This window comes from Meira miltonrushii (genome assembly GCF_003144205.1).
Source record: "Meira miltonrushii strain MCA 3882 unplaced genomic scaffold FA14scaffold_1, whole genome shotgun sequence".
Classification (NCBI taxonomy): Eukaryota; Fungi; Basidiomycota; class Exobasidiomycetes; order Exobasidiales; family Brachybasidiaceae; genus Meira; species Meira miltonrushii.
The window spans coordinates 3,645,263-3,667,104 of NW_020289943.1; the positions used below are offsets into that span (position 1 = coordinate 3,645,263).

The 21,842-nt window shown below is 44.6% G+C and overlaps 8 protein-coding genes across 8 annotated transcripts; 6 read left to right on the top strand and 2 right to left on the bottom strand.

Annotated features, from left to right (window-relative positions):
- Positions 1-120: 120 nt before the first annotated feature.
- FA14DRAFT_22242 (uncharacterized protein) lies at positions 121-620 on the top strand. The gene is made up of 2 exons (XM_025502029.1): positions 121-192; positions 257-620. The coding sequence occupies exons 1-2, from the start codon at positions 161-163 to the stop codon at positions 444-446; spliced, it is 222 nt and encodes a 73-aa protein (XP_025358333.1). The 5' UTR covers positions 121-160; the 3' UTR covers positions 447-620.
- On the bottom strand, positions 458-2,817 carry FA14DRAFT_142799 (uncharacterized protein). Its single transcript, XM_025497186.1, has one exon. The coding sequence runs from the start codon at positions 2,734-2,736 to the stop codon at positions 586-588; it is 2,151 nt and encodes a 716-aa protein (XP_025358334.1). The 5' UTR covers positions 2,737-2,817; the 3' UTR covers positions 458-585.
- Positions 2,818-3,043: 226 nt separating this feature from the next.
- Positions 3,044-4,336, top strand: FA14DRAFT_159795 (uncharacterized protein). The gene has a single exon (XM_025498390.1). It carries the CDS (start codon positions 3,394-3,396, stop codon positions 4,255-4,257), a length of 864 nt encoding a protein of 287 aa, XP_025358335.1. The 5' UTR covers positions 3,044-3,393; the 3' UTR covers positions 4,258-4,336.
- Positions 4,337-4,556: 220 nt separating this feature from the next.
- FA14DRAFT_142804 (uncharacterized protein) lies at positions 4,557-6,131 on the top strand (the record flags this gene model as incomplete). The annotated part of the gene is made up of 4 exons (XM_025497187.1): positions 4,557-5,192; positions 5,247-5,532; positions 5,578-5,808; positions 5,929-6,131. Coding segments are annotated over exons 1-4 (1,275 nt in total), but the record flags the coding sequence as incomplete, so codon positions are not given.
- A 754-nt stretch (positions 6,132-6,885) lies between these two features.
- Positions 6,886-7,638, bottom strand: FA14DRAFT_166934 (uncharacterized protein; the record flags this gene model as incomplete). Its single annotated transcript, XM_025500056.1, has 1 exon — positions 6,886-7,638. One exon carries the CDS (start codon positions 7,636-7,638, stop codon positions 6,886-6,888), a length of 753 nt encoding a protein of 250 aa, XP_025358337.1.
- A 987-nt stretch (positions 7,639-8,625) lies between these two features.
- On the top strand, positions 8,626-14,256 carry FA14DRAFT_153377 (uncharacterized protein; the record flags this gene model as incomplete). The annotated part of the gene is made up of 1 exon (XM_025497591.1): positions 8,626-14,256. The coding sequence occupies one exon, from the start codon at positions 8,626-8,628 to the stop codon at positions 14,254-14,256; it is 5,631 nt and encodes a 1,876-aa protein (XP_025358338.1).
- Positions 14,257-14,771: 515 nt separating this feature from the next.
- On the top strand, positions 14,772-16,070 carry FA14DRAFT_153378 (uncharacterized protein; the record flags this gene model as incomplete). The annotated part of the gene is made up of 1 exon (XM_025497592.1): positions 14,772-16,070. One exon carries the CDS (start codon positions 14,772-14,774, stop codon positions 16,068-16,070), a length of 1,299 nt encoding a protein of 432 aa, XP_025358339.1.
- A 1,743-nt stretch (positions 16,071-17,813) lies between these two features.
- FA14DRAFT_119902 (alpha/beta-hydrolase) lies at positions 17,814-20,916 on the top strand (the record flags this gene model as incomplete). Its single annotated transcript, XM_025496380.1, has 3 exons — positions 17,814-17,946; positions 19,631-20,100; positions 20,443-20,916. Coding segments are annotated over 3 exons (1,077 nt in total), but the record flags the coding sequence as incomplete, so codon positions are not given.
- Positions 20,917-21,842: the final 926 nt, after the last annotated feature.

The window sequence follows — 21,842 nt, forward strand, 5'->3', positions numbered from 1 at the left end:
TTACTTCACACGGCATTATCATTCACCTTTAGCGACCCTAAAATACATTAACACTCACGTGCTTCTTATTTCGCTAGTCGGATTGTTACACAAGCGTACCGCACGGACCTTTTCACGCCTCGAATAGATCCTATCCCTTCACTACCATCATCATCACGAGATGGCATTGCCTAATCTACGGCGAATATTCAGGTAGGTGGATCAATATATCACGCAAATCAATCAATCTCGGATAGCTCATATCCCTCCTTTATAGCGCCTCTCGAACACCTTTACAGGAAAGAGCAGTCTCACGTCAAGCATTCTTTCGATTCGTTTCATTTTTGGCAAGCTGTGTTTTAATTGCACTTTTAAGCAGTCCAAAAAGAAGGGCTGTCTTGCTAGGCTTAGGAATGGACGCTGCTGCAATGGCTTCTTCAGCTACAACGGCAACTTTGGCTACATAAATCATCACACTTCAATCTCGGTCAAACGAATGTATTAGTATGAAATCAACAAAAAATGATTGACAAAAGTATTAAATCGAAGCAGATGATGGTATTTTTGATTTGATTGTGTGTGTATCTGTTAAAATTGAGCAATTCTTTATTTACTAGCTTGCAAAGCAACTTTTTCACGCAAACATTCCGGGTATGAATTCATCAAATGAGCAAGCGATCGTAAATCTTCCGAATCCAGAAGATGGATAGTGATCTTTGGCGCTCCTTTGAATCCAAAAGTACGAATCTTTTTGAACAACTGATCTCCCAATTTCTGCTTTTGATCTTGTTCGGAAAGATTTTTTAATCCGTCAATGAACGTATCCGTTTCTTTCATGATCGCAGGATCAGCTTTAGGCAAGGGCAGACCAGATGATTGCGGATTTCCAGCAAGGCGTACAATATCGGCAGCAGGCATTTTGGCAAGATCGGATAAGGTATATGTCTTTGTTGAAGTTGCACTGCCGTTTCCGTTTGCAGCATCTCCAGTTTTGACAATCGGCGACGTGGTAGGCTCGCCATCATCGTCATCGCCAAGCTCCAAGATACTCTTTGCTTCTTCCACTTTGTTACGTAGATAATCTTGGTTAAATAGTGCCATTGCTCTCTCTTTCTTCGGTAGACCTGTCAAAAGATCTGTGATATCTTCAACCGGTGATCCTGCAGGCATGAGGTCTTTGACTTTCTCCAAAAGTCGCTCTCTCTCACTTGCTCCGGCGGGCAGATGTGAAGAAGTGATAGATGCAGAGTCGCTCGTCGTAGGTATTGTCAACCCGCCAGGTGCTGCTCCTTGTGAAGAGCGAATCTCGGCAATGCGTTGTTGTAGTTGTTGTCGATCGTTCAAAGCTCCAACAGCATCGACCAGCTTCAATTTGCTAAGCTCTGCAATCAGAGCATCAGCTTGGTCGGGTGAGATGTCATCGATCTCCTTGACTTTGCGACTAAAGCCTCCTCGAAGAATATCACCTCGCAAAGTAGCATTAACGCTTCTTAGCTGTTCTAAATCTAGACCATCACCTTCTCCACTAGCAGCTGCTCGGAAATAGCTATTGCTCATCGGTCTTTGTTTCACTTCAGCACCGTCTGCGCCAATTCCTGATGGGCTGTCGTTAATATCAGATGGTGCACCACCAGATCCGACATCATTGGGTGAATCAGGAACATAAGAAGTTCCAAATTTGTGAGAAAGCTTCTCTTGTCTGAAACTTTTAGGTTCATGTAATCGAACAATCATTGATTTAGATCCATGTTGTGTGCCGTTCATCGCATTCAAAGCACGGGTTGCATCTTCTGCACGACGATAGCTGACGAATCCGAATTCACGACTGACGCCCTTTTCATCTCGCATCACACGTGCTGAGACGATCTTTCCGAATGTCTTGAAAAGTGAAAAGAGTTCATTGGAGTCGATTGCTGGATCCAAATTCTTGCAGAAGAGATTGCAAGGGTCAACCACAGTTGATCCTGTAGAGCCAGAATATTGAAGATTTGTTCCGGGCACATTGAACGTAGATGATCCCAAAGGTGATCCCAAAGGAGAGCCTCTTGGCGGTTGAAAAGAGGGTGCAGCTGCGCTCATCGAACTGAAAGATCCTCCGCCAGGAACAAATGGTGCTGCAGATGCGCTGAAATTTGTACCTTGTGGAGCACTTGGTCTCTTGGCCACATTATCAATTGTGACACTGATCGACTTACCATCTACTTCTGCACAATGCATCTCAGTTTGCGCCCTTTGTGCATCTTCTTCGTCATAATATACGACAACAGCCATTCCGCGGAAACCTGTGTGATGACCTGCTGGGTTTGTGACGATGCGGGTTGCGCTATGTAGTGGACCAAAAGGACGAAATAGATCGAAAACATCTGAGTCTTCCGTTCCATGAGGTAATTGTTTGATCAATCGAGGTTTTGCGCTTGGCTTTTGGTCTTGAGAAGGATCTTCATTGATGGAAAGCTGTGGAGATTGAACGGTAGCGAAAGCCCTTTCCGCTTTTTCCAATGTTTGGAATTCAACACTTCCTTTTAGACGTTGACCTTCGCCTTCGACATTTCGATCGATATGCAAACGAACTGGCAAACATGCTGCAAAGATAGCACTTGCTAATTCTTTATCACTGATATTTGCATCAAGGTCGTGTATGTATAAAGAAGGCGTAGTTAGGTATGGATTTGCTGGAACATCGTCGATCTGATCTAATGGTCCTGTACTGCTACCTGGCTGTTCAGCTTGAGGAGCAAAGATTGATTCAGAGGCCATGTTTGTGTGATGTCAATGATGAACAAAGAAAGAGAGAAAGGAAGGATTGCCACTATATGCATAACCTTCTTCTTTGTCCAATCGAACGGCTGAATATGAGCTAAAATTTGACCATGCTTGGACCGAATTCTTCCTTTTCTTTATTAAAAATAAAATAACGCACTTCACCTCTCAAACACACACGCACATCTTTGTGTCACTTTTTTTGTTTGCCAACACCCATTAGCGCCGAATCTTTGGAAGCAACATTAGCTACAAGGTAACGTGATCACATCCACCATAGGGTGATAGGCCACTTGGTGGTAAGCAAGCATTTTTGATGGGATTGTAGCTATATTATCAGTCGGATAACGTAGCTCGAGCTAGAATTGCATCAGGGAGACAACATGGTAAGTACAAAAGACAAGTTTGATATGCACACGACATTGACATAACTGCATTCATTACACTCTCGCTCAGGTACGACACTCAAAGAACAATACTGCCTCTTCCACATTCACAAAAGCAGAATATGGTAAGCTACGTGATGTCTGGGGAAGCAAGCAAGCTCGATTGGGCTCAGAGTCTATGCGAAGTTTCGATCAATGCGGCTTATGTTTGAATACGGCTGTAAACCCTTGCTTATGCTCCAAAGGTCATCTCTTTTGCAGAGAATGCATGATTACTTCTTTATTGGATCAGAAGCGAGAAATGTTCAATGTTCAAGCATCACTGGATAGATTGGAAAAGGAGTTTGAGCAAGAAAGGATTAAAGCTCGGGAAAAGGCCTTGGCTCACGTTCAGAACAATTTCGAACAAGTAGATTCGGGAATTGGCAGACTCAGAGATCGTTCGGACAGACGTAGCAGAAGTCCCGAGAGAAGGGATGACACCTCAAAGCGAGATCGATCACGCTCAGGAATCGGATCAAGCTCGCTAAGTGATTTACCTGCCCGAATAGCGGCACAAGCAGAAAGGAGACTAGAGGAGACTATGGAACGATTAGCAGAAGAACGAACACAAGCGAAAAGGGCCAAAATTCCAGCCTACTGGCTTCCAAGCTTGACGCCATCCGCAGAGACGAGTAAGGAAGAGATTGTGAAACGTACAGAAGAAGCTCTAAGGAAAGGTCTGGAAACTAAATGCTACATTGGAGACAAGTTCGGACATGTGGTTACGAGTAAGTCATTGGTGGATGTCCACTTTGTCATTGAAACCATACCAAAAGGAGAGCAAGGTGATCGTTCGGATAAAGAGCGTAAGATTTGTCCGAGTTGCAAAAAGACATTGAGCAATGTGAACAAACTTTTTGCCATTAGAAAGTGCGGTCATATACACTGTTCAACATGCATCGACACTCTCATTCGACCGGCATTGAAAGAGGCAGAAAAGGATAAGAAGCTAAGGCCGACGTGCCTGGAGTGTGATGCGCCGATCAAAAGCGATCATAAAGACATCTTACCACTTCAACGTGAAGGTACTGGCTTCACTTCAGCGGGAAATAACGAAGCCAAAACAATGGGCGTATCATTCCAAGGTTAAAGACGGGAATTGTGATGCCATACTTGTATTTTAGCGTTGTAACATATATCGATGTACACTATATTACTTTATTCTTGATATCAGTTAGGCGTTGTGTTGAGTGAGAATGGTGATGCACGCTACCACTTCCCGAACCTCTTCTCAAAGCCATTCACGTGTTTTGCAGTTCAGGCGCGTGAGGAAAAATCCAATTTATGGCGCGTAAAGAGTGGAGACCAACACTTGAACACAGAAGGAAGCAATCAATCATATTACGTATGTACGCTGAGCAGTATTCTTTTGTTGTTACTCCATCACCACCACACTGAAGCTGGTCTCAGCATATTTATTCATCATGATCCAACACTGATATCACCTCGTACAACAAAGGCTTCACCACGATGACTTCATCAGTGGATTCGCACTGCGTTCCACCTTTTTATGCATGTTATTTATTGCGTTCATATGCAACAAGTACATCTGCTCGAACTTATATCGGATCAACTCCAGATCCGGCCAGAAGAAAGAAACAACATAATGGTATATTATCACAAGGAGCTCACAAGACGAAAAGAGGACGACCATGGGAAACGCAAATGCTAGTATACGGTTTCCCAAGCAAGATTGCTGCTCTTCAATTCGAATGGGCATGGCAAAAGCCTCACATGTCAAGACATTTGCGTACGCATCCTCCAAACTCTGACTCGCAACAGCCATGCTCATCACAACAACAACAGCATGTTCCACTTCCGCTTTTCCAAGATACGCCTTTAAACCAGATCGTAATTGGGGAGGATGGATGCAAGCCATTGCCGTGTAGTTCAGTCCAAACGAGCTTATTGGTAGCGCGGGCTTTGCTGAAGAGTGAACCGTTTGCTGGTTGGGGATTACAAATTGTGTTCTTTGAGGAATATTTATGGGCTGCATGGAATCGATTGCAGGCTGCATATCCTACCGTTGCTGCTCATCCAGATGCTAGAAAGGTTGGTCTTTACATCAACATTGATCAGACAAGATTACGCAGAGCTTTACCTCCGCAAGATGTTTCACCCAACACCGTGTGCGATTTCTCAGGCGTAGACAGAGGGAGAAAGAGTATGTTGACATTCACTGAAGGGGAAAGAAATGCGGCTAAACTCGAGACAACCGCCTCCGGCAAAACAAAGGGGAAGGCATCTGCAGAGGCAAAGCCACCCGGTCAGTGGCCAGAGAAGCTGCCAAAGACTTTGAATGTGCGTTCGATGGGTGGTACTTGGCAAATGCTGGAAGCTGCCCCGTACCCTGCTATATCTTGCAGTGAAAGAGGAAAGAAGAAGGAAGCGCTTCAGGAAATCCCCAAAGATCAATCGACCACCTTACCACAATTCCACCTGGACGATGAAGATATGGCCTTCCATTCTTTCAAACGCTTCCGGAGCATATTGGATGCGAGATCACTCTCGGTAGAAGATATTCAACCTTTATCAGCTACAGTGGACAACCGAAGAAATTCTGATAAAGTGCAAAGCAAATGTGGCTTGTGCAGCAAAACTGTCGATCTTCGGGACCACACAAGCTACACTCTTTGTCCTAGTCCGTTTGAAGAACTACAGCCCAAACCGAGCACTTCTACGACAAACAGGAATCGAAGCTTAGCACAGTTCGGCTTTGGTAATCCAACGGCGAACGATCCACCAAGCTCGAATAGAGCAGAGTATCGGCACTGTGAGTCAATCTTCCACATTCGTTGTCTGGCCGAATCGTTCCTCAAACAGAATAATCAGAAAGGAAAGTTTCTATTACCAACACATGGGTATTGTCCGAAATGTTTTTCGACAAACGGGCCATCTGAGACTGCACGCTATACCGTAAGCACATGGAATGAAGTGATTCGATGCACGTTTAGACGACGTGATTACGTTTTACGAGAAGCGAAAATGCTCGATCTTGCAAGGATGAAAGCTGCAAAGGTTGCCATTCAAGGAGCTAAAAAAGTACGCAAGACGACTGCGAATAAAGGCTCAGCTGCAGCCGCCAAAAAGAAGACCACACCTGCAAACACGGCGAAAGAACCTGTTCGTCATGGCGATTCGGAATTGGACGACGAGAGAGATTCAGACAGTGAAAAGGAGAATCACAGCAATACTGTCCCTCGTACGAAAGGTATTGCTACGTCAGTTCCCACAATAGGCAATGGCGGTAAAATCGGTCTGATGAGTATGCTCAATCAAATCGAAGAAGTGGAAGAACCTGAACAGATTAGCAATTTTGCTGCTCTGGCTGCCAAACGCACGGTACCAAGTAATTGGACTCCCTTACCAGCTAGAATTGCCCCATCAGATCGGACGAATGTACAACGCACACCTTCCATTGATCTTCTAGATAGCGATCTTGATAGCACTTCACCGACAAAATCTGCAATACCATCAACGATCAATAAAAGATCGGCACCTCACAGACTGCCCGCTAATGTGGACGTGATCGATCTGACTTAATGTACGATATCATCCTTGTACCATAGACAATCATCCTTAATCAAAACCGTTTGATCATATCTATAGTGTCATAAATTGAGCTAATAATAAACATATCCGACAAAAAAAGTCTTGTCTCTATCGAGTGTAGGATTGATAGAAGGGGGAATCTAGCAGCATATTGATGCGAGCGAATTTATGCCTTTGCCTTGCGAACGGATTCGATTGGGATTTCACCAGAGATGATCTTTTCGACCATATCTTGAATGACGCTCCAATCCTTGAAGAGAGTGTATTTGATGTTGTATTTGTCACAGTAAGTCTTCAAATCGTTGTCTTGTTTGTCTTTCACGAAAAGGACATCAGCATGTCTTGCAGCAGACATGTCAGAGATACCATCACCGGCAAAGAACAAAAGAGGAGGGTTTGGCAATTCACGGTAAGGCAAGATGCTTAAGCTCTTATCGTGTCCAAAGTGGTTATCAGGGTGACGGTAAACCAATTCCCAAGTTTTTCCTTCTTGTTCAGGGTCTGTCAATTTAACATCGTTTGCAATAACGTCAATCTTGTTTGCTTCTTCATCACCGATCAAGTTTGCAAAGATTGAACGTAAGATAGGTTCCATTCCACTGGAAACGACAATGATTGGAATATCTTGCTTCTTTGCATATTCATGGAAATCTTTGAATTTTGGGTCCAAAGTAACATCACGACGAACCAATTCTTCCATTTCCTTTAGTGGTTTGTGAACGGATTCCAACATGGTACGGAAACCTTCACGATAAGATACACGTTCATGAATGATTTCTTCGTTAATCTTACGACGTTCAGTGTAACCCATTCCGGCAGTATCGACCATATGATCGTTTGAGTCTAACATTGTGATTGTACCGTCGAAATCGGTCAAGAAGACCATCTTCTTATCAGCGTATTTCAAGTGATCAGCCATTTTGTTTGATGATGTATGAGGTAGGGGGTAATGGGATAAGAGAAGGAAGAGGTTCGTGTATTCCATTCAAGACATTCTCAATTCTTCTCGCTAAAAGATTCCTTCCCTTCGATTCAACTTCTCTCCGTCTTGTTCCCCTTTAGTTATGCATTTGATCAGTGTTTTATTGATCTCTTTGAGCGCACGGGCACTTGGCTCGATCGACAGAGGTACATGATTTATCAAGACGCGCTTTAGTGTGCGTACCAGACCCTAAGTGACATAACAAACACACACACAAGGCAAATCAAACTTTTGGGAAATTCAATTCGTATGCAGGTCATCGTGCATTTGTTTCACACTTTGAGGCGTATCATCAGATCGGCGTTCTTGGAGTACGCGTACGGGTCTTAATACAAAGGCAACCGGGGGCTTGGCTTATTGATAAAAACAACTTTGGCGTATTCAGATTGCCATTACTACCTTATGGCTTCTTCTTCACCATCAGGATATGCAACGAAGAAGTTGCTGGAATATCATGGCTCTACTTTCTATTGCTCCTTCAGCAGACATTTGATGATAATTGATCCTTTGCAAGACTTCATCTCAACAATGACAGTCGGACGGCGAGATGTGGCTTGTTAAGCCAATGATTTTCTTAACGCCAACATACACACTGCCACTTAGCAAAACTATTTACGCCTCTCGTCTTGTTTGTCTTGTTATGACGCAGCTTGGCAGTATTTGCATTCATTTGCCTCTGCGGGGCAACGCTATCAATCATGTGTAATGCTCATGAGGCCGAATCATCTCGGACGCCAACGAGTGTAAATTTGCGCATACAGCCGACGACTATGCGTTCAAATGGTGGCTGTGAACTGAAGTAATACTTAAAATGGGATGGTCGTCAGACTTGTGCTCTGTCTTTTCATCCTCATCTCTCTTTTAATCTTTCAGCAGGTTTCTGATTGATACACAAGAGTTCGTTCTTCTTTTCGTGCAGGCACGATGATGCGAGTCAAAAGTTTCCCATTATCTGGCCAGGTGCCAAAAGCCGTCATTGCTCTTTTGATGGTACTAAGCTTTATCTCTTGTGCAACACTCACTCGTCGCGATCAACACATCTTTGAGCTGGCTCAAAATGATAATAATCGTCAAATGTCGACCTCCATTGCTGACCCCACAACTCAACTCTTGGGAGCGCTGTTAGAGAACACTTCTGATAATCAAAAATCTTGGAGAAGTGCAGACGTGGTAGAAACATCTTCAAATGGACCAATCGTGATTTATGCATCCGATCACGACAATCCTGATATTCGCACACCTACTATCACAGAAATCGTTTCTTTTGGCGAGCAAGATGTCGATTCTGACCTTGGTCATGTTCAACGATCTTGGCTAGACCGTAATCCAAAATCTCGAAACTTGATCGCTACCGGCATTATGGGCTCTGCGATCGCATATGCTCTCACATCTGTACGCAAAGCTTCCCATATGGACCCCGTTCCTGATTCTGTGCAGCATGCATTGGCAATGGTCAATCCGGTTGCAAAGCCTGTTCATAAGGAGAATATCAAGCGTGATGAAGAACTTGATTCGCCTTCCTTTGTCAAAAGAGCTCATGGTCGTTGGCGTGCAGGTGCTTTGGGTGCTGCTCTTGGTGGATTTGGAATGTACATTCATTCAAATAAGCTGGTACCTGATATCAAAGAATCCCTGTGGCCTTCTCGCAATACCAACGGTAACGGTAAACGGGGCATTACGGAAATCATCTTTGTTCGTGACGATGATGAAGAAGTTGAAAGTGATTGTCCTCAAAAGAGAGCAGGCGGAAAGAATCTTGCTTATCCTCTGTATGCAACTGCGGCTGCTGTGGGTCTATATGGTTTGCACAAGTACAACAACGGTGGCTTCCAAACTCAAGCTCAAACTACTTTGCAAAAGCGATCCGTTATACCCGAAGAGCCTGAAAAAGATGAGATCCAACTTGAACGTCGTGGTAGAGGCTGGAGAGACACAGGCTCAATGAACGCTCGCGTCATGATCTCACCCTCGCACAAACAGGTCAAAGTATACTGGCAAAGTGGTGGCGTTGTTCGCTTTGATCGTCAGGTGAACAACCCAAATGGCGGTAGCTCAGGCGACGAACAAGGTAATTGGAGAACGGTTCAAAGTTTTGGAGCAAGAGCATTTTTGCCCAAGGATCGTGGACAATTGAAAATTATCTGGAGATCTGGTAATATCACCATGTACAATCGCAATGGAGGCGGTCAAGGAAATTCTCCTCCACCTAGCAACAACAACGGCAGCAACAATAACAATAATAACAACGGTCCTAATTCTGGTGACTTTAGCCAACCGAATAGTGCATTTTCTAGTTTGCGCATGCGTGGCCATCAAGGTTGTGCATCTTTGACTTGGCTCATTATGTTTGCTTTGACTGCTTTTTTGACATTAGGCAGTGTTTCTGCAGACGATGGCGAGGCTTTTGACGCTCTCGCTCGCTCTCCCGGCTTGGAAAAGAGACAATTCCTCTTTCGGAGGGCAAACACTACTCAAGGCTGGACAGGCGTTCATCATCTCGACGCAGAATCAAAGATCTCGCCTACTCATAATCTCGTAAAAGTGATTTGGAATTCTGGCAATGTGACTACCTACAATCGTACCGATGGTCAAAGTCCACCTGTTTTGCCGACATTTGTTCTTCCAGACGATGAGCCAGTGATGTGGAGAACGGTGAAAAGTTATAATGCAAAAACTCAACTTTCAAACGATCACGAACAATTGCGTGTTATTTGGAATTCTGGCAACATCACCAATTTTGCAAAACTACCGCCCAATCCTGAACAGCCACCACCGCCCAACCCGGTACAACTTCGGAGTCAGATAAACAACGTGATCCCTTTACCGGGACCCAAAAGCACAGACAACGACTCTAATGATAGTCCACCCAATAATGCAACATCGAATTCGGGTTTGCGTAGCAAAGCAGTCGGCAATGTTGGCATTGCAGGTCTGCTTCTTTTTTGGTGTGTATTCTTCCTATTCTCTGGTGATGTTTTGGCGGGTGAAAGCACAGAAGATAGAATCAATTCTGCTGATCTTGTTAAGCGTTCAAATGTCCTTGCAGCACAAACGCATCTGGACAACATGCCCGTAACAAAACGATCGAGATTACAGGCTGGTGAAGAAGAAGGCAAGAATGCTTTGGTTCGACGTGATCGTTACAGCGGCTGGACTCCACTTTCCGCCATGCCGGCAAGGTCTTTCATTTCACCGTCACATGATCAGCTCAAGATGGAACGTCAAGGTGGTCAAGGTCCCGAAATCTTCATTCGCGATAAAGACACAAATGGTCCTCCACTTCCACCAAACCATCAATGGCAACGGTTACGTGACATGAATGCAAAAGCAAGACTTTCGCAGGACGAGACGAGGATTGCTGTGAGATGGAACAGTGGTTCAATAACCGAATATATCAGAAGATCAACGTTGCAGAAACGATCTTTGCCTGAAGAGGACTCTTTATCCTCACACAAGCATCGTTTCCATCGTCGTCATGTTTCAACAACGGCCCATGATTCACACGAGCATACTGCCAAAGATTTTCAGCTTGGTCGTGTTTCTCCTCCAAGCCATCATAGGAGCTACGATCAACGAAAGGCGCAACAAGCCCAGGCCGATGCCCGGGCGAAGAAGCATCATAAAAATTCTGCTCACGGCAATTTGCGCAGAGGTGGTCTTGGTATGAATGATGGTGTGTCTTGGGTAATCGTTTTCTTTGCCTTTTCAGTTTTGTTTTTTGCAAGCGTTTCAGAGGGCAGTGAACTGGAAGTAGCCGGGAATGATCTAGCTTCGGATTTTATGGCTAAGCGACAATTTACACAGCTTGCTGGTGCTTCGTCTGTTTCTTCTCCTTCTTTGAGTGGTAATGTACCATTGCTGTTCAATTCTGTTCAATTAAGTTCAATTCCTCATTCCACACTTGGCTCAATTCAAGGATACAAGAGCAATACAGCACGTAAAGCCTTACGTGAAAGTCCACCACCAGAACCATCTCAAGCTAAACCTGCTTCGCGAAAATCTCGCTTAAGAACAAAGAGAGGACCAGGAAAGTCGGCTATGGCAAAAAGAGAGGTGGGTAAAAATGAAGTAGCTGATGAGAACCTACTATTGAAACGATCTATTGCAACCGTGTCCAGCTCAGCTCCTTCTAGCGCTCCGATGAGCTCGCCTGCCTATGGTAATACGCAATCATCCACGGCTTTTACTCAAGACAATTGGCATGATGGCAACCCAGGCAAACCTTCACAACCGAGAAATTCCGTAGCTATTCACGAAGAGTTCGCTCGACAATACGGGAGAAAAGATGGCATCGAAGATTCACGCAGAGAACTTAAAGGAGGAGGTCATGGAGGCGGAGGAAGGGGTATCCCCAAAACTGGCCGTGGTGGAGGCGGCAAGAAGAGTGCAGCCGCTGGAAGTTCAACGAAGAATGCTGCTTTGCTGGCAGGAGGTGCCGCTGTTGGTACAGCAATGGCACTAAATCAAGGCGGTGAAGGAGGCGGTAATGCACCGTCATCGAAGAAAGTTGGTGGAACCACTGACGCAAGATCCAAAAAATCAAGACTCAGAAACAAGATGATGTCCGCAAGGAGTTTGCAAAACGAAGAGCTTTCTCAGCTTCTCATCAAGCGAGCTGACATTCCAAGCGACTTCTTCCTCACCAAACGATCTGTTGCAACGATATCCAACACGCTCGCTCCTTCCAGCTCTCCAGCCAATCCGCCTGCTTATGGAACTTCGCAAACATCTACAGCTTTCACTCAAGACAATTGGCAGGATGGCAATCCGGGCAAACCTGCAAGACCGAGAAATTCTGTTGCTGTCCACGATGACTTCGTTCGTCAATACGGAGGAAAGGATGCTATTGATCATCTACATCGAGAGCTCAAAGGAAGCAGTGGAGGTGGCAGCTCTCATAGCGGTGGTGGTAGTTCTCGTGGTGGTGGCAGTAGCAGTAGAGGCAGTAGCAGTAGAACTCCTAGCTCACGCTCACGTCCATCACCGCCAACTACTTGTCGAGACAGATATGGAAGACTTACCAGTGATTGCTTTGACTCCAGTGCGGGAAAGGGCAAATCAGGTAGTGCAGCTTTGATGGCAGGCGGAGCAGCTGCTGGTACAGCGATTGCTTTGTACCGAGGTGGCGGTGGTGGAGAAGATACGCCATCGCAGAAGAAAAAAGGTGGATTTGCTGATGCTAAATCAAAGAAGTCAAGATTGAGAAAGCAAATGATATCGGAAAGAAACTTCCAAGATGAAGATTTATCGATGCTTCTTGTTAAAAGAAACTTTCAATCCGACTTTGTTTCTGTCAGCAATTTTTCTATCCTGAAACGATCGATCACGCCCTCTTCGGGACAAACGCCACCCCTGTCTCAATCGAATCTGCCTTCTATGGCCAGCAGCTCTACTTCATCGGGTCTTCCAAGAAGACTTGCTGATCATCACGCAGAACAAGTCAGACATTACGAAACTCTTGCAAAGGAATATCCTGTCAACCGTCAAATGTTCGATGAAAAGAGAGCATCGGTCCGTGATAGCCAACTTCCAAGTCCTTCAAAAAGTGGAGATTCAGGAGCCGAACCAAAGCCATTAAAGACAATCAAAGGTAGGAAGTCACATGCACTCGCCACAGGTCTAGTAGCAACGGGAGCTGCCGGTGTCGCGGGAGCCGAGGTACACAGAAGGATGAGAAAAGGTGCTGAAAGGAAAGGAGGTGTGAGAGGAAGGCGAGTACGATTTGCAGGGATCGATAAGAGATCACTCTTGAAAGATGGAGAAGGACAAGATATAAGCACATTTTTCAAACGCTCAATCGTGCCTTATACAGGTCAAGCAATGTCCAAGTCAGAAGCACCTTTGCCATCCATCACGAACAAGCCTACTTCTTCTACCTCATCTGCTTCAGGTTTGTACGATGTCTGGCCAAATGGACAACCAGGTGCACCAAAGGATCTTGGTGCTCATCATGCTCGTCAAAGGAATGAGTATGAAAGGTTGATTCGACTGCCATCCAGTGCAAGACCATCAACTGCTCAATCACCTCAGAAAAATTCAGTTTCCAATGTTGGTCTCGCATTCTCCTCCACCGTGGCAGCAGCAGGTATTGCAGTTGCAGGATATCCAATAGCATACCAGTATATCGATAGGAACCGAAGGAGAAGGGCCAGACGTGAACAAGCAATGAACAAGCGTACTATCGAAATCGACGAGTCTGTACAAAGTGAAGATGCGCGATTGCTCCCTCGGATCAACCCTCCAACAGGCAAGATGGAGAAAGCGCTTTTGATTGGGAGCAGTGCACTCTTAGCAGCAGGCGGCTTAGTTGCAACAAAAGCAGTTTTGACACCTCCTAAACCTATCGGTGAGAAACGTGATCTAGATCAAGTGGATGAATCGGCAAAAGATGTTTTAATGGAACGTAGTCCAATTTCAGCTGGTGCGAAAAATCTCATGATCGGGCTTGGATCTGCAGCAGGAGTAGGAGGCCTGACCTTACATGCCTTGAACAGGGATGCAGTCCACAAAGACAAAGGGTACGGCGTTGGCAAGATTGCCGATCAAGTTTGGTAAATTCCTTTGATGATACACATCATTTCACTTTTTTGTTCATGTAATGACTATATTCCTCTTTCATACATCATGTCAACTCCAAAAGTAATCGAAATACACTTTCGTTACCATTTGATTAGTGACTTCTCTGAATTGCGTTAGCTGACGTCTTTGCATTCTAGTTGGGTGGCTTGCACTGCTGTAATCGTGATCATTGCCTTGTGATATGAATGTGCATTTGTATATTGCTATTGGCACAGCATACCACTCAAATCACGTAATTGCTCTTTATACGATTGCGTACCACAATTCGGGGCTAAAAGATGGCTATGACTAATACTGCTGACATGCATTGTTGTTGCAAAGTGCAATCCCAACAAATGATCAGATAACAATAGCATAACGATCGCGATTGTATATGCTTGCAGTTGATGCTGAATGCAGGAAGAGGGCTGTGCTCGTAAAAGTATAAATGCCTATTTGTTTCTATATCTACCTTGTATTATTCTTGAATCCAATCTCTATTCAATTTCCTTATGTCCTTCTGCTACGTCAACATGGAAAGAGCAAATTCGCTCTCAAAAGCAAGTGTGGCTCTTTCGCTCATGCTGTTTTTGTTTTTAACTAGCAGTTCTTTCGCATTGGCTACTCCGAACCGTGATCATTTTACTTTTGAGCTGGCTCAAGACAATGTACAACCGATTGCATCGGCAAATTTAATCATCATTTTTGAGAATGACGGTCAAACTACTTTACGAGACCCTTGGGCTCTTCCTTCTGTTGCACAGGTAGAAAGAAACATCAAAGCTCGCGCTGCAAGTCCACGTTTGGCTGATTATGAGCCAATCAGCAAACGATCAATTGTACAAGGTGGTGGCGGAGCACATGTGCCTTCTTCTTCTGGATCTACTTCTCATGCTACATTTAATCATCCATCAACCAATTCTGCATCTGCAGGTGGTATGCATGATAAGTGGCCCAATGGAGAGGATGGTGCACCGAAGAATCTCGGAGCACTTCATCAAAGACAGAGAAGTTTATATGACCGTCCACCTATCGTCCCTACCGAGCCAATTCCACTAATTCCGGTAGCACATGTGCCTTCGTCTTCGCCATCCCCTTCACCTGCGCCTGCGCCCTCGCCTCAAGCTGGAAATGAAGATAAATTACATACAGGTAGTAAAAGGGTAGTGCCTAAGAGACCAGTTCCAAAGAAGAAATCGGCTGCATCAAGTTCTGATACGGGCAGAGCGGCAGCTGTCGCTGGTTTGGCTGCAGGAGCAACAGCTTTGGCATTACATCAAGGTGGAACTGGGCAAAATAAAGATCGCAAAAACAACAAAGGTGGTTATAGAGGACGTAAAATTGATAAAAGCCGTTTACGCCAAAGCAATAATGTTAAACGTTCCCTTCAATCTTATGATGCTGTGGCACCTACTGCCTCAACGGGTGCAACATATGTACCTCCAATGAATCATCGTTCAAGTACGACATCCTCTATTGACTTGTTTGGATATTGGCCAAACGGCGAAAGAGGTGCACCTATCACATTTCCTGACCGTGAAAAAGCAAAAGGTCAAGACATGGGTCCAACGAACAGCCATGGGAGTGGTCTGCAACCAAGACATGTTGCTATTGGTGTTTTAACGTGCGCAACTGGTATACAGTGCTATAGGGTCGCAAAAATTGCACGACAAACAGGGTCTAGACTTCGTATTAGCGGTTTAGAGCAAGCACAACAGAGAACTGGTCCAAGACGAGGTCGTCGAATCAATGCAACAACAGGTGCAAATGAATTGGTAAAACGTGAGAACTACATGACCCTGATTGAATGATCTTTTGTAATTTCATAGCCAAGACATTTCATGTACATGTTTGACCAGGCAAACTGGTAGCGACTTGGTACTTTTCGAAAAATGATCATTTTTTTTCAGCTGTTACGTCCGAATTGTGTGCTGGAAGATGCTGTACCTATACGTAGAGAAGCCACGGATGTGACCACATGATATGAAAATGATCGGGGAGTATTCAAGGCAGTAAGGCTTTAAGCGAGCACAGATGGAGCTTAATGCTTGGCAGTATTTTGAAAGCTCCGTACGCAATAATTTGTGTGTTAGAATGAGACATGAGTACGCAAAGATCTTACAAGCCAATCGCCAGGTATCTCATCAAAAAGTAATCGAAAAGATGTTTTTAATAATTTACAACTACTTCTTAGCCTTGATAAATTTCTGGTAGTTGCTAGCTGTTGACCATTAGTGGATTTTCATGTAAAACAAAAGATATTATGATTCTCACCATGTAAAACATTGAAAGGCGCAAGGCAGATCATCGCCTCTCGGCAGATACTTCTAGATATTGTCACAGCTCTTCGCTTGGAAAATATCCACTTTCCATTTCCAAGACCCACACGCGGGGCAAGTTGTATTTTACATGACCTAATCATGCTTACGTTTTGTTAGCAATATAGTATGAAGCAGAATGCAAGACGGACCAATACGATGACAAGTCAGTCGTCAACGGCCAAATACTTTCACAACTCATATGCATTCCCTTTCCTGCGATGTGATTGGACAAGTATGAGGCTGTGATCGCAAGGGTATATATAGAAAGACTTCTCTCCACCTCGAGAAATATTTTTTTCTTCATCCCTTTTCCTACATTGCACAGTGTGCAATTGTTCTGGAAGGGCACTTCTTATCATACACTTTAGCATCATGGCTCGCTTGAAGTTTCTTAGCATTCCTAAAATGGCGCCTGCGATTACAGCAATCGTCATGATGCTCATCAACATCTCCTTTGCTGTAACAAATGACCGTGAAAGCTTTGGTTTGCAACCATTGCTTAAACGAGCAATGGTTCAAGCTCATGATGGCAATAATTTCGGGACTTCATCCGTTTCTCCCGCACATGCTGCTACTGGTTTTTCTTCAACGGATAATGCTTCTGCTGGTGGAATGCATGGCAAATGGGCCAATGGACTTGATGGCAAACCGAAAGATCTCAAAGAATATCATGCAAGTCAAAGAGCACTTTATGAAAGTCCTCCTGCACCGTCAAGCAACACGGACAAGCATGGTAGAAGTTTACGAACACGATACTCGGATCAAGGTCCAATCGGTCCAGTTTCATCAAATACCGCTTCTCCATCTTTATCACCATCGCCCTCGCCAGCACCAGCGCCAGCTCCTAGACAAGGTTTTGAACGATTTCCTGATGAACCTTATCCTCCTCCATCAAAGGGTGGATCTGGAAGAAAATTGTCAGGATCCAAAAAGAGCCGTTTGCGTGTAAAGGTGGGTCCCACAAACAAACGGTCATTTGAAGTAGAAGAAACAGAAATTATGGTCAAACGCTCACACCGTGAAAGCTTTGACATGCAACCGATGATTAAACGTGCAATGGTGCAAGCTCACAGTGGTAACAATGCCGGCTCTTCGTCTATTAATGTCGCACATTCTGCTACCGGTTCTTCTTCTTTTGACCATGCTTCAGCCGGTGGTATGCACGACAAGTGGCCCAATGGACTTGATGGCAAGCCAAAAGATCTCAAAGCTTATCATGCAAGTCAAAGAGCAATGTATGAACGACCTGTCATTCCAACCGAGCCTATTCCATATACTCCAAAACATTCTAGAATTTCACCTTCATCCTCTCCTTCGCCTTCACCTGCACCATCACCTGGTCCAGCAAGCAGTCAAAAAAGCCATGGTAGGAGTTTACGACCACGTTACTCGGATCAAGGTGATATTAAACCAACAAATGGGCCACCGGTAGGCGGCTCAATGGGGTCCTATCCTCCAAGTCCCGCTCATGGTAGAGACCGTTGGGCCGATGACGGTTGGAAAACTTCAGGATCCCCAGCATCAGCGCCAAGCTCTAAAAATGGAAGACCAAGAATGCCCGATGAACCTTGGCCATCTGCAACAGCCCCACCTCCAGCAAAGGGTGGAAGTGGTAGGAAACTATTAGGTTCTCGAAAGAGTCGTTTGCGCGAAAAGTCGGGTTCTATGAATAAACGAGAATTCACAGTAGAAGAAACAAACACGATGGCTAAACGTTCAGTGGTTCCGGCTAGTGGAAGTGCGGCTGGTGGCAGTGGTGGTGTTGCAGCTTATTCGGGTACGAATGCTCATTCAACTTCACAATCCGGTAATTATGGTACTTGGGCAAATGGAGAAAGCGGTAGACCGATTCATCCAAAAGAAAGAGTTCTTTTCCACCCGTACGTACAGGCACCGTCCCCATACCAAATTGGCGGGGGGTCATCAGGGTCAATTCCGGATTTCAAAAATCATGCACCTTCTCCTTCACCTGCTTCGTCACCGGCACCATCACCGTCTGGCAGACGTTTGTTGGCCGAGAAGCCATCGAAGAAATGCCGTTTGCGTGGCAAATGCTGAAGCATTCATTCAACAAAGTGAAGGAGTAAGCTTTGATGCAGGCATCAAATTATTCCAATCTTATCTTTTATCTCGTTTTGACTTTCTTTCTATCATTTGTATTGTTGTTTTTGATAACTTCTTTCTCATAACGATTTCATTTCTCTTTACCAATTGTTTGATCTGAAGAGTGATGATGATGTTCTGTCGGAGACTTTTACACCACTCCGAACGCGCAGCGCCTTAAACAACAAACAACCGCCAATCAGACTAAAAAACCCTTTGCTTGCTCCACTTAGATGTCGGCACCAGAACTGATTCAGATTTGTGTGTTTTTTTGGGGGGCAGAAATTAAGACTGCAAAACAACACACACACAGATACACACACGTCGGCGCTTGAGTTAAAGGCGGAAGCGAACGTGAATGAATGGAATGCATGCTTCTTCAATGATGAAATACAATGCAAAGGGTAATGGCATAGACACCGTGTGCTTTAAAACTACCACCACCAACCCGACATGTCAAAGGTTGTATCAAGTCTCTCATACAAGTTGTCAAAATAAAACTTAGTGGTGGGTAAAAGACCGGTCAACGATGCTGGGAGGATCATCATACCATCATGCTCAAGCAACAACAGCTCGTGGTGGGGCTTGTGCAAGAGGTATAACCAATACAGGACTATCAACGCGTTTGAGAGGTCCAAATTTGAGCCTTCAACTTGCTCTGATCACAACCGTTGCAGCTGCTTGGCTACATCATGCTAGAGTATCATCTTTGGCTTCTTCGGAAAAAGCCAATAACTCAACATCAAAACGTACCCATTTGCATACAAACATTGTCACCCTACATCAGAGCGGAATTTTTAATCAACGTAACAGATACAATTCAACCCGCAGAAGACAAGTACGTTCCTTTACAACTGCTTCGGAATCAAAAGCAAATGAACACGATGAAAGCAAAGATCCTTTCCCATTTGACCACAAACAGACAGACTCTTCCAAAGACTCTGTAGCGCTCTCTGATACGGAAGACATTAATGAGCTCATGCGTCATCCAGCATTACTCAATCACATCAAAGCACCTCGTAATCCGATCATCCTCTGTCATGGCTTGTATGGCTTTGATGTTCGAGGCCCATTTTGGGGTTTAGAAATTCACTATTGGGCAACCGTTTTGGATATTCTACGAAAAAAGGTTGGAGCAGATGTGATCGTTAGAGGCGTTCCCGGAACAGGTGCGATTGCCGATCGAGCGGAAGCTTTGCATAAGTATTTGTGTAGCGAAGAAGCAGGAATCAAAGGAAAACAAGTCAACTTTATCGGTCATAGTATGGGTGGCTTAGATGCTCGTTATCTTATCAGCGTTCTCAAACCTGCACCTGAACAATATACCCCGATCAGTTTGACATCCCTCAGTACGCCACATCGTGGAAGTCCGTTTATGGATTGGTGTAATGCAAATGTTGGAACGGGAAATGATCGTGTTGATGCAGAGATCCGGGAGGCTAAGCAAAGGCAGCAAAGGAAAGGATTCGGCACGTTAACAAATACTGCAGAACAGAAAGAAGAAGAAGATTTTCAAAAGCATGAAATTTCCAAACCACCGTTCAGTTTAAAATCTCCGCTTTTTGTTCGTCCATCATCAGCGGCAAAAGGAAAAGGTGTAGAAGTGAACGAAGGAAGGACGGAAGAAAAAGAATCAGTAATAGGTGAAATACTGAAACCGGTCATCTCCGGAGTTACGGCTTCAATTGTACAACAGGCTACCTCACCAAGCTCTACTGCATCGTTAAACGTTCAAGCAGTCAAAGATGGTGCGAAAGAGTCGAATGAGGAAGCCAAGCCAGATACAGATCAAAAGGAGTCAGGAAAGAAGAAGAAGAATGGAAAGGATTCACCTTTGATCGACTTTTCCCTTTTCAATCGTGCATTGTCTTCGATCGGCGGATCATTTTCATCTTACATGCTTTCTGTTCTTGATCAGCCAGCGTATGCTATGCTTTCAACACGATATATGGCCCAAGTCTTCAATCCAACTGTGCCCAATTCTCCTGATGTTGCTTATTTCAGCGTAGCATCACGGAAGAGAAGCTTGCCAATCTATCATCCTTTATGGCTTCCAAAGCTAATCTTGGACGCAGCAGCAGAAAGTAGAACTGCTGGTGGTGAACGTGATGGTAGTGCAGATGCTTTGGGAAGTAAATCACAAGGAAATGATGGATTGGTCTCAGTGGAAAGCGCAAAATGGGGCAAGTTCTTGGGTATAATTGATGGATGTGATCATTGGGACTTACGTGGAGGAGGAGCGCCAAGATGGAAAGGAAAGGTGAACCCACAAACGGGTAAACCATTACCGGTTGATGAGAGTAAAGAGAAACAAAAGATAGAAGCGGCAAATGAAGAAAAGAACAAAAAGGAGAAGGATAGTACATGGAATGATATTAATCGGATCGTTAGGAATTTAATCAGTAGCAAAGATAAGGAGTCGGGTCAAGAGGCAGGAAAGCAAGAAGAGAAAACATCAGAGCAAACAAAGCCGGAAGAAAAGGATGAGAAAGACTCAACTACACTTAAGGACGTGATCGCATCTGTCGTTCCTTCTAAGTCATCTAAAAAGAATGATGACGAAGGATTGGTTGATGAGGTTGCCAATTGGATTTCAGACCGATTGCCGGAAGGCAATCAAGAGCGTAGGGCCGAAGCAGAAAGAGCTGCTGATGAATATGCTAAAGAGAACCCTTCATTCGGAAAGAAAGAGCAAGAAAATGGCCAACAACAAAAACAAGTAACAAACGAAGGCCGAAAGGAAAACAAATCTGAAGTACCAAATGAGAAGACAACGGCCGATTTCAACAATATGAAATTATCTGTCAAATTGCGTAGGGATGCAGCATGGCAAGAAGAATTGGGACATTCGGAAGCCGCTCAAGAATTACGTAGAGAATTGGCATGGCATAAAGCAGAATGGGATCGTGCTTTGGCTTCCGGAAAGGCACCCGCATCCGTTGCAGAACGCTTACAGAGAAACAGTCAATCTTATCCGTCAAGTGGAGAATTGGATTGGGATGCACATGCAAAAAATCGATCAATGTACAATACAAGCAATTCCTCAAATGAAAAGCAGAAGCCCGCTCAAGTATCATCTGCCGATGAACTTGAACGTTTCTGGGTCGCACTCTGCCGTCACCTTTGGGCTCATGGATTCTAATCTCACACAAACTGTAA

Excerpts from the sequence above, each read along its gene's own strand:
- FA14DRAFT_22242 (XM_025502029.1), top strand. The coding sequence starts at position 161 with ATGGCATTGCCTAATCTACGGCGAATATTCAG. Across the intron at positions 193-256 it reads AATCTACGGCGAATATTCAG|CGCCTCTCGAACACCTTTAC; the intron begins GTAGGTGGATCA and ends CCTCCTTTATAG.
- FA14DRAFT_142799 (XM_025497186.1), bottom strand. The coding sequence starts at position 2,736 with ATGGCCTCTGAATCAATCTTTGCTCCTCAAGCTGAACAGCCAGGTAGC.
- FA14DRAFT_159795 (XM_025498390.1), top strand. The coding sequence starts at position 3,394 with ATGATTACTTCTTTATTGGATCAGAAGCGAGAAATGTTCAATGTTCAA.